Source organism: Bombus impatiens, unplaced genomic scaffold (genome assembly GCF_000188095.3).
Source record: "Bombus impatiens unplaced genomic scaffold, BIMP_2.2 scf_0027, whole genome shotgun sequence".
NCBI classification, from domain to species: domain Eukaryota; kingdom Metazoa; phylum Arthropoda; class Insecta; order Hymenoptera; family Apidae; genus Bombus; species Bombus impatiens.
In genome coordinates this window covers 1,128,630-1,140,323 of record NT_176446.1, presented here as the reverse complement: position 1 = coordinate 1,140,323, position 11,694 = coordinate 1,128,630, and the positions used below count along the sequence as shown (strand labels likewise).

At 40.0% G+C, this 11,694-nt stretch overlaps 1 protein-coding gene across 3 annotated transcripts in view; it reads left to right on the top strand.

Annotated features, from left to right (window-relative positions):
* LOC100746679 (zinc finger protein rotund-like) overlaps positions 1-11,694 on the top strand; it is a 173,534-nt gene that overhangs the window by 42,633 nt on the left and 119,207 nt on the right. For 2 of the 3 annotated variants that reach the window (XM_012386927.3, XM_033320958.1), the window contains exons 2-3: positions 6,740-6,808; positions 6,907-6,943. In XM_012386927.3, coding sequence (XP_012242350.1) covers positions 6,740-6,808; positions 6,907-6,943 — 106 coding nt within the window. Of the gene's footprint in view, positions 1-6,739; positions 6,809-6,891; positions 6,944-11,694 lie in introns of all 3 variants that reach the window. The other variant, XM_033320955.1, reaches the window with a different exon arrangement.

The following is an 11,694-nucleotide window of genomic DNA, read 5'->3' as shown; positions in this document are numbered from 1 at the left end:
TCTTCGTCCCCGTCGCGTTCTCTCTTCATCCGTCGAACGAACGAACGAACGAACCCCTTCTTCCTTTTTACCCCCGTCCTTGTGATCTTTTTTTCCCCGGCCACCCTCCGATGCCGGGCGTCGGCGTCCTTTTGCTATCGGGACGCTCTCTCGACTATCGGCCCGACCACCTACACCGACGTACGGAATAGAGAAAGAGAGAGAGAGGATAGCCAAGGGGGTTTCGAAGCGAGAGGAGAGAGTGGCTGCAGCGCCTGGATGCGAGCTAAAATGTATTTTTTTTCCCTTCTTTATCTTCCCTTCGAGCTGCTCGTGGGTAGGTTGGATTACCAATCCGGGGATCGTCGAGCATGTATTTCCATTTTTTCCCTCCTTTTCGCCTTTTCCATCCTCCCTCGTGTCTCTATCCTCTCGCCCTCTCTCTTCTTCCTTTTTTTCGCCTGGACGTAAGGGTTGCATCGGACGACGCAACCTCCCCCATCCCCACCCTCTTCGTCCCACGCCGTCGTGTTTCCGGCTCGATGGAAATTATCGAGTTGAATTTTTGAAGGGCCTGTGTTTCGTGTCCACGAAAAACGTGGCTTGGAAAAGGGGATGCGGGAGTAGCTGGAGGGTGATCGTGGATATTTCGATCAACGAACTCGCTTCGTGCTTCAGTGACGGAATGGAGAGGCCTCGAGTGGAGAAATTTTACTGGGTCTCTGACTTCGGTTTTTAATAAAGCTGCACAGTAGGAGCTTTAGAGGAGGTGGAAAGCTTCTTGGTTTACCGAATGTCAGAGCTTCCAGCGTTATAAGGAGGGCCATGTACCGGTATACATATTACATCCGTTGCAGTCTATTTTTCGCTCGTACCCCTCGCCCTCTTTGTTCAAACTTTACTTTTAAATTTGAACGTGCTCGTCATACCAATAAGGCTGATTCTCTTATTGAATTATTAAGAAATTTAAGCGACTGTTCGCCGGATGACACGTTTCAAAATCCGTCACTGATATTAGATTAAGTTACTTAACCCTCTTATATTCCTGTGCTCTTTAATTATCAGTGGGATAATTAATAAGATTAATCGTTCAATCTAAGTTTAGAAAAGAACAATGAATATTTATAGTAGCGAAGAAAATGAAATTGAGAGCTAAGTAGGTAATTTATTTCTAATATATGCACATAATAGTAACATTTATATTAGACGTTTTTCACTATATTCTTGGCGCTTCCCTACTCTGCAGTGTACATTATATTTCTCAAGTACAATTTGTTTTGCAATTTGCAAAATACCTCGTTTCGTCCTCTGCTGTATATAAATCTCATTTTGGTTGATAGTCTTGATATATAATAGAATGCAACTAACCAAAGTTCCTTTCCGCTTTTTCTCGTGTAAATATAATGTAAGGTCGGTTCGACTTAAAGGGATTTAGGTCGGCAACCCTTGTAGGAAATGTCAGACAAATGTCAAAGGGCGACATTACTCGGTCGCTCGACTTCCAGGCTCTTCAATTATTCTTCTCATTACCAGATCCAATTTGAACCGTCACGTGACCGATCTCGATTCCATCTGCCAGCGGATGGATGGATTTAAGGGATGAATCGGTCTGTTCCTGCTCAGCAACGATTTCCTTCGCCCTGAGCTCGCTCCTCCAACTTTCTGTCTGCTCTCGTTCACGGTTTTAAAATAGAAACGGATAGTACCCATTTCCGGCCTGTGCTTCAAAACACTCATGATTTTTTTCTGTCGTGTGAAGAATCTTCCCACCTTCGGATGGTTTTACTTAGGGCGGTGAAAGTTTTTAGAACAGAAGCAGAATCTTTTCGACAAGTGTTGCGTGTGTGCTTCTAATGAGACTAACTTTAAAGCATGGCTACCTGAAATTACAGAGCTTGTACAACTTCAACTTGATTAATTCGTTGATACGAACAATTTACTGTGCCTATTTCTTTTGCAAGGAGTTGAGAATTTTTAGAACACGAGGATATGGAAATGAACTAGTTTCGTTAAATGTCCAAAAATCTAGAGGAGCTTAGAATAATTTTAAAAGATGGTAACTCACAATGGCACTTTCAAATTTCGAAAATTAATCGACACTTTATATGCAATTCGCCTACTTAGATCTTATTTTTTAAAAGCATTCACATTTTCGGAACACGAAACTAGAAAATTCAGATCCCTTGGAATACAGTAATTTGCAATTAGCAAAGTTCTAAATTTCCATAAAAAGTACTTTACGTTCTCAAACATTTCTCGTCCGGGCCATCTCTATAACATAACACGAAAAAATAGAAACGAAATCTTTTCGTCCTGTATCCTACGTTTTATCGCAGTAAAAATAATTATGAAATACGATAGACGATTAATTATGTCTCCAAACGTTCAAATTCAATCATCAGCATCGATAAAAGTATATGGAGAAATTTCAATGAAATAAGGAATTTCGTAAATGCACGGATCAACAGGCAAATAGAATGGGAGAAACATCGAAATTTTGTTTCAATAAAAGTGTCGGTGGACAGGATCGCAATATCTGGAAGGGATTTTATCCGGTCGTTCGCGAGAGGGTGAGCTTTCGACGGCGTTAGGGCCGCGTTGACCATCCTCGCACGGAAAATGCATATCCCTTCACGTTCTTGGACTTTCTCACAAGAATCGGATCGTTTCACGAGCCACCTGTGGAGCGACCGACGAAAGCATTGCCCTTTCGACGCCTTATGGTGTCCCTTAGCTCGGTTTCTAGGTCGGTCCTACACCCTCGGATTTATGGGGGCGTAAAATTCAGTCGCAGCGAGTGGCTCGCTATCGATTCGTACTTACCGAACTAGGTCGATCGACGAATCACCTTCGACATCGACTTACGACAAGGTTGATGGCTTTTCAGTATTATTGCTCGATTGTTTTACGATCAAGTTCTCGTTTCATCCTTCCATATACCATTTTCAATCGTTAATCTATAAATATTTGTTGCGATATTTGCCAAACTAATTTCCTTTCTCCTCTGTATAGACTCTAAATTAAATATATAATAAATTAAATAAGACTTTTGTCTTGTTACTAACTGGTTTTTAAAAAATGACCATTGGTCTCCGCGAAAAATGGCCACTTACGTTAGAGAACGCTGGAGCAACGCGAATACTGTTACAAAAATTGCAATATTTAATAAAATTATCTTAGAAACAACTCTTTATTTACTATACGTACACTTAATTCATCTACTATTTTTTTTTTTTTTTTTTTTTACCATTTTGCAACAATTATAAAATACAGGAAAAATTCTCAGAAAGATTAAATTGAATAAAATTATCTGTGAAAATACCCGTATTTACGATAATACAGAAATATAATTTATTTATTACTTTTCTACCATCTTATCAGAGTCGTGAAATAGCAATGGTACAGAAATTACACGATCGTTCTCGAAAGAATTAAAAGCTTCGTTATCAACGTGAAATCGCTCGCCAAATATTTCAGACACGTCAGCTATATATCAGAAAGTCTACTGCTAGCAATTTTGCCAAGGAATAACGTAGAAAGAACAGAGGAATTCGAATGGTCGCGTTTACTTTATCGTTCGTGTAACGCGATCCCTCGTCCGGAATAGGCCACCCTTTACTTCGAGCATTCCGAGTCCTTCGAGATGGATACGTGACCACACGCAAGGTCCTGCGAGTTGCGGAGGCCTGTCGGAGGGTGGTACGCGGTCGTTTGTGGTTCAGGAGGTCGTGAGAAGGGAAACGAGGTCATCCCTTAATGTTCCTGGCATCCCCGGTGTCCCCCTTGTCGTACGTGTATTTCGTTGGCTTTTTAAACCGCCCACGGTTTCCAGCCTTCGTGTTATGGGAGCCGTCAATCGAGGGAAAGAATTTTCTCCTGTAGGCAATTAGTGGGACGGCCGGTGATTTACTGTGTACAAATTCGAAAGATTACGAAGCTTCCCTTTCATGACGTTCGATTTATAGTTTTACGTTTAACGAGAGTAAAATTTCATTTTCGGGTTGACTGGATTTGGGGAAGACTCGGGCGGAGTTTTTCGTATGTAAATTTCATTTTCCAATGCGGATAAAATTTTTTTAGCGGTCAACTTGATTAGATCCAGTTTATTAAGATTCTGCTTTTTAATAAACTCGATTGTGGAAAGGAATTTTGAAGAAACGGCTTAATAATTCCCTCTCCGTTGCTTTTGTCCTACGATTTGAAAAAATACGAAATTTCTCGGACAATAATTCGTGGATTAATACTACTGATAAATTAACAAAGTACTTGTTATAAATCATAGACCTCTAACGAGATAATCAGATAATTTATAATCGATCGAAATTACTTATAAAATTCCGTTTGTTTCATCGTCGAACGTTTCGCTATTGTGCAAGATTTTTTATTCTGATTTTATACACTGGTAGCTGCGTTGCATTAATAACCGGTTGCTCGTGTGTATTCTATAAAATATTAATTAAATCGCGCGTGATTCTTTTTTATATTAATTAAATTAACATACAGCGAAAGATATCGTTTGCTCTGTTCATTTTATCAAATCTCGCTCAATTTCCCTCAAATGAATTCTTTCGTCGCGTGATTTAAACAACCCCTTTATATTACAACTTTTCCATCCCCTATGGCTGAAGTACGCGTTTTCGCCTAACAATTTATGAGCGAAAGAGGGGGTTGGATTGTTTGTCTCTGTAGAAGGCCGAGTGATGCCCAAGGTCACAGTCTAAGTCCGCCACCCTCGTCTATGTTGTGTCTAGACGGTGCTTTTTACCCCTCGCCGTCCTCTTTGCCATCCTCGATCCTCGCTGCCCACGCCTCCTCCAGTTCGACTACTTTCCACACTCCACCTCACTTCCACCAGCTTACCAACCCTCGTCCTTCGCTACGATACTCCATTTATCAATTATTGATACTCTTTACGCGGTTTTCGGTGATTACCATTCGACGATGTTACGTCGATGAAACACGATGAATCATGATCTTCTCATCGACTTATTTTCTGGTCTTATTTTCTGTTACTTAATGTAATTGCACCTGGTGACTATTTCTACGCGATATTCTTCTTACACGGTTCTTTGAAACGCGCAGCTCTTTTAACACGTTTTATTCGCATTTACACGTTTGATTTAGTCGTACACGGTTACAAAAACGCACGGTAATAATTAGTTGGCTGGTTAGTACCCTACGCGGATACTTGAAACTCGTGCTTTCTTAAGCACGTGGGTTATACGTGTTTATTAAACAAAATGTTTTTAACGAACGCGTCTCTGTATTTTAAATTGCCTGCTGTATAACTTGCGCCAGTTTAATACAAGTTTTACACCTTGTTGCACACCAATTTTTTCGTGACCCTTTTCACACGATTCTCTTTCTGCATGATACGCATCCAGCGTGCAAAAACAGGCTCATACGGTAGCATAGTTTCGCAATTGCCTAGAGAAATTAGGATTCGTGGGATTTGATACTGTTTTATAAATGTAACGTAATCGATGTAGTTTCATGATCAAATAGGAAATCAGGATTCGTTGTAGTATTTCATACTGTTTTGCAAATTTATCGTGATTGATATAGCTTTTGGGAGAAAATAAGAAACAAGTTACATTATTTGATTCTAGAACGGAACTACAGCGAATATACCAATGATGGAAACAAGCTGTTTTCAGGCACAAAATTGTAATCGCGACAAACTTGGTGTCGTCATAAGCGAATCATCTTTATATATTGTGCAATAACTGTCAGGGTTTATTTCTACAACTCTAGTTCGCTTATAGGAGTCTCGGCAGCCAAGCGATTCGAATGTGTAGCTGTAAAGACCAAAATCGTACGACGCGTCTACCTCTTAAAATACAACGCGATATTTAAGCTCGCAAGATACTGGAAGCAGCATAGTAGACGATACGAAAGATTAGAAACAGAAGAATCAATTTAAACATAGGAAAGAGAGATTACATTACGCGTACTACTAAAAATTCATCGTCAAAAATAAATCGGGAAATGAATACCTATTTAATAAACAAAGGAGATACGAAATATAGAAGAATATAAATAGAGGCATAACTTCAAATATGGAAAAAGAAGAGCACTGTCCTACGTGTGCCATTAAGAATTAAACATCAAAAGTAGGTCGACAAATAAAACAGTCATTTTAACATTAGCGTTACATATTTCAGCTTCACTTGTCTTTACGTGTCTTTATAATTATTGGCATTAATTATAATGGCATTACTACCTCATGACAAAATCCGCAGTCACTTAGTTGCCAACCCAATAGTACACACGTAACTGGAATTAATATTCACATTTACAAATACATACATACATGTATCACAAGCGGAAAGGGGGTGATTCTACGTGAAAAAAGAAGTCGAAAATATGGAATAAAAATTTTTTTTTAATTTTTCCATCGAGACAACGATCTACAGTGAGATCCGTTATAACGTACCGCACGCGTACCGAGCGAAAATTCAAAGTCGATTTTCTCGAAAACAAAGCCTCGAACGAAAAATTTTTATTCTAAATTTTCGACTTCTTTTTTCGCGTAGAATCACCCCCTTTCCGCTTGTACCACCAGTTACCAACCACCCTGTATATGTAAGAAAACTTCAATGATATCTACTTCCACTACGCGTCCAGCTATCTTTTCCTCCGGCTGTGTCTAAGTCAAGAAGAATAAATTCAAACATAGAAAAAGAAAGACATTGTGCCCTATATTCGGTGCTTTGCGCTCTATATAAACTAACATATATCTGTTTTTTTTCTGTCGCAGCAATGCAATCCGCACGACAAGGAGAGCGACTATTGGGGTGGCGGACGGGGCGCGAAACAAGGTTACGAGGTGAGCCAACCGCTTGCACATATTTTAGCAGAATGGCCGAAATTTTCACGGTCCCCGTGCTAATTCTACTTAGTGAAGCGCAGCACTTTCTGTTGCAGGCGAAAATGAACGCGGACCATGGCCAACTGCAGAAAGGTGAGTCGTCCTTTTGCCTTCTTTCTTTAATTGGATCTCTTAATCGGCCGTGAACGTATGCCTCGCGGCACCGGTTTAATTATGCGTGTTTCTCGTTTTTCTCTCTCTTTCTCTCTTCCTCCCTTCTCCCCTTGCTCTCTTACCGTCGACGTTTCCCCCTCTCTCTTTCTTTTTCTACCTTAGAGGAAAAAATATTTTGGACATAGAATAAACGTGGACCGAGGAGCGCGCAAATATTGGCACTCAATATTCGATAGTGCGGCCATTCACGGATATTGAAATAACAGAGGTGAACGACGACACGGAGGATAGAACGTATTCCCGTTTCTTTTTTCTTTTTTTCTTTCACGTTCCGGTTTCATTCTTTTTTCTTTCGTTTCTCCCGTTTTGTTCCTTTTCGACGAATTTTGTCTCGTTCCGGTTCCAGGGTGCCAGCAGAGAACGTGTTGACTGGACCCACGCGGTTTTTACGGTGAATCGCCAATTGCAGGATACCGAAGGGTTGAAAATTTGGAAATTGCTCGTGCCACCGAAATTCGCGATTTATTCGTTCGTTCGTCATCGTGATTTTGGTGTTAGGATTCTGTACAGTTATTAAAGTTAGGAAAATCGATCGTACGTAGTTGTCGGAAATCGTACGTGTTGCTTAGAGCGATGACTATCTTTAAAAGTCATATCTTTAGATTTGTATAACTAAACAAAATACTGTCTTTTTTTTTCGAAGATTGGATTTTGATCTTTCGGTATTTCTTAGATCTAATTAAGCATTCTATGTTAATCGGATAGACGCTACAAGACAGACGTTCTTTATGAGCTCCTAAGGGGATAAAGGTACGAAGACTTTCTTCGTCGATTTCTCAATTCCACGATCTTCGTCGTTAGAAACTAAATAAATTCACTTCCTGTCAATCATCGTCGTTGTAGACTGTACCAAGTAAAATAGCTTCTATAAATTCTATAATTCTATAGCAACTGTGATTTCAAAACGAGTAAATAAGCCGGTCCGAAGCCAAGAAGGCCAAAGAAGACCGGCAGAACAATCTAGCAGTACCAAATCACTCAAACTACTATTTATTCTTCGCTTAATATACAATGTCAGACACGCCAGATGATTTCATCTTACTAAGCAGAGGTTTCTCGTTAAATAATCCAACACCGACCAGAAGACCTTTGGTTGTCTGAAGAAAAGAGAAAGAAAAAAGAGGAGGAAGGAGAGACAGGACCGAAGCTGACGCACGTTACGTGTAAACATAGTTCGTAAGGTTGGTTCGCTGTCTGAAACCGGTTGTAACTTTGCATCCGTGACGTAAGATCGTCGATTAGGATCGAAGCAGGAGCGGGACCGCTTCGGGCCGGGCAAAAAACACGCGTGAACGCGAATTTATCATTCCACCGTGTCCCCGTCCTGTCCTTTTCTTTCTCTTTTATCTTTTCCCTCTTTCTTCCTTTTTTTTCACCTGTTACCGGACCAGGATCTCTTGTTTCTCTGTTGGTCCTCGCTTTGGTCCTCTATGCGGTCCTCTTTCTCGGCTTCCTTCTTCCGCGTTGCAGTTTCCCTGACCTCTGTCTCGCGCTCGGTCTTCCACAGATTCTTTTTGTAGCTCGGCACAGGAGAATTGGTATTACGAGGTTGTATAAGTGTTTTGCTATGCTTTTGTTGCGGAATAGAGAATTGGGAGAATTTGGAAAACGAGGTGGACAAAACTTTTTTGTTTTCGCCGTCCTGCGCTTTTCATACTTTGAATTATTTTTCTTAAGCATAGAGATTTGATGTTGGATGTTTAATCAGCTTTGGTACCCATGTTTGGGAGTTCGTTGACACTTTAAAAATTATTTATTAAAATGTTTCTTACAATTACGAAAAGTAATTTTAGAAGACGTCCGTCGAAGAAATCATATTACGTTCCGTTATTCTGAATGAATGGAAATTGAAACGATTCTTTCAATTAGTCAGGCCTTCCGCTCTCAGAACAGCTCAACCGAATTACTTCTTTATATTTTCAGTCTTAAAAAATCACAGTTTTCGAGGGAATTAAAAATTCAGGTCGGCTTTTGCGTCCTTAATCCTCATTTTAATTCCCGAAATCTCCTAATCGAATTTCATTCTTCCTAGCATGAATCTTAGAAAATATCGAAGCCTGCGAACCGGTGAAAAATTAAAATCGCCTTTCAATTTTTCAAATATCCTTATAACTAACATCTCTGTTCTCAAATTATCCGAAATTCGATCGCCGGATATATTGATCGGAACTCGATCTCCGTATCGTCGATTCTTAAAAAAAAAAAAAAATTAAACCTTCAAAATCAACAAAAAAAATCAGAAAAAATAAAACAACGATACGAGTATAGAGTTAGAAAGCAAATTCAGCCTTTCAATTTACAAATTTTCATTTGCAAAATCTCTCGACGATGATTAGTGTCGAGCAAGACTCGTTAGAATTCGGGAAGATGTAAGGGAGAGAAAACGACACAGGTTTTTCCTGGTATCGAAAGAGTTGAAATCATCGATCGGCGTTTAACGAAGCGGGAGGGAACGCCGGCAATGACCTAGGCCATTCACAGGCCGTCATTTTTTCCCGGTGCTCTCCCCGAAGGGATTAAGTAATCGGTGGCTTCACTCGTAAAAGGTGAAGCACGTTTCCATAAATGTTTTTCACTGCCAATGGCACGTGCGACGTGTCGTGTAAATCGGCCATTTACGAGACGCACGTTTTCCCCACTATATTGGCCTGTTCTGACAGTGCCTCGTGTACCGATTCACTTGATAAGTGGAAAGAAACTGAGCAAAACAACGGCTGCTTTTTTCTACCAGCTATTTTTTACACGTCTGTCCTCGCGTTTAGCTTATGTCCTTTATTTAATGACCGAGCGGTAGAAGATTAGTACTCTGAGGATATTTATACGAATTCAAATTCTTGTGACCACGATTGAGACAAATTTAGACAAAAATTCGTCTCACCTGTTAAACACTACAACGAGTGCTATACACATTTTATATACTTCGTATGTTACGTGGATTTTTGCATCTTCAAATATCTCGTAATTATATAAAAATTCACAGTCTAGCAATCAGCTGTTAATTTTTTGCTTGCTTTTATCTCGACGCTATTGGTATACTTTTATTTGTTATTTTTAGAATAAAAAAATTAATTGTTTTTATATAGTAATTCGTTAGCTGGACGAATAACGCGTAATTAGAGACATTTGTTAAGAATCAGCAGTTTCGTCACCGTCGTAATTGATTCACATGGAGTGGCCCGAAAATTCTCAAGAGAAAGGAATGTCTGCTGGTGAATTTGGGCCATCGTCGAACGATTCTTGGGTCTGGTTTGCCCGAAATTTCAACGTCATGCGATCCGTGCATTAAGGAATAGTCCAGGGGAACGTTTACGCCAACCCTCGGGGCTGATTTTCGAGTCGCACAACGAAAACTGTTGACTGGATTTCGGTTTCGAGACACGCGAGGCGATGATAATGACTGCTCGAAAGATTGAGTTATTACTTAACCCGCAATATCGTTGCCTTTCCACTCGTAATTTCTATTTGTAAATCTTTTCCATTCTTCCATTTTCTATTCGCGAAAACAATACAAGAAACGATTCTCGTATTAACAATATGTGCAGCGAATCAAATAAAGCGAGTAAAAAGTGTCGAATAAAATTTATTACCTTCTTAAATATAATTTTCATCTACCACGTATTTATCCGAAGAAAAATTGGTCTTCGCGAACGTACGATTACAAATTGTAGCAAAATTCATAGTACGAATTTAATAGCGACACTAAAAACCAAACATAATCTGAAAAATCTCTGAAAATCGACAGGCAAGAAAATTAGTTTGCGGACGAAAATGCGCAACCTTGCGATCTTAAATTGTACAATTTACCACGTAAACCTTATGGTGGCGCTATACGAACCAGACGTGATCTGAAAAACCTCGGAAACCGACAAACAAACAAGAGAAACGCGCGAAGAACAACAAATACGGTGCTAACGTAATCGAAGAAAAATGGAACAGAGAACGAGATGGTGGCAGTCTAATAACGAGAGACAGAGCCCACCGTCATTAAGATCGAAAGAACCGAAAAGCCGAGAGAGGTAACACGCGAGTTCTCTCGAGTCGGCTGGTTTCGTCACGATTTCCGTTTTCGAAACGTAACCGAGGCAAATGGTCGGTCTCTAATGACCGAAGCAACTTCGCCATGGTAATTCCCCTGTTACGAAGCGATTCCCGTGGACTGTCTCGATCCCATGACGCCTTGGTTCAGCTCGTTAATGGAACGGATAACGACTTTCACCTATGCGTGGTCCGAACCTGGTTGCACTGGCCTTTTATTCCTTCGACATTGGAAGCGATCGGCTTCATTTTCACGACACGATGTTCTTTGTATCGCCACAGGTGGTTAACACGATGTTTCGTGAACGAATGATGAATACGTTAAAGCAGACTGTTTCTTCGATCACCTACATATCGATTTGGAGTGGCGTTCTTCTTCTTGTCGCTTCTTGGCAATTCGTTCTCCGTTGCGTCATTTGGGCAGCGCGTGACTTCGTTCTTTAGTGGAAATTCGTATTTTTCGGAATGTTATTTAATTGTTTAAATTGTTATAAAATCGCCTTTCGATTTTTCAAATATCCTTATAACTAACATCTCTGTTCTCAAATTATCTGAAACTCGATCGCCGGATATATTGATCGGAACTCGATCTCCGTATCGCCGATTCTATAAAAAAAAAAAAAAAAAAATTGAAC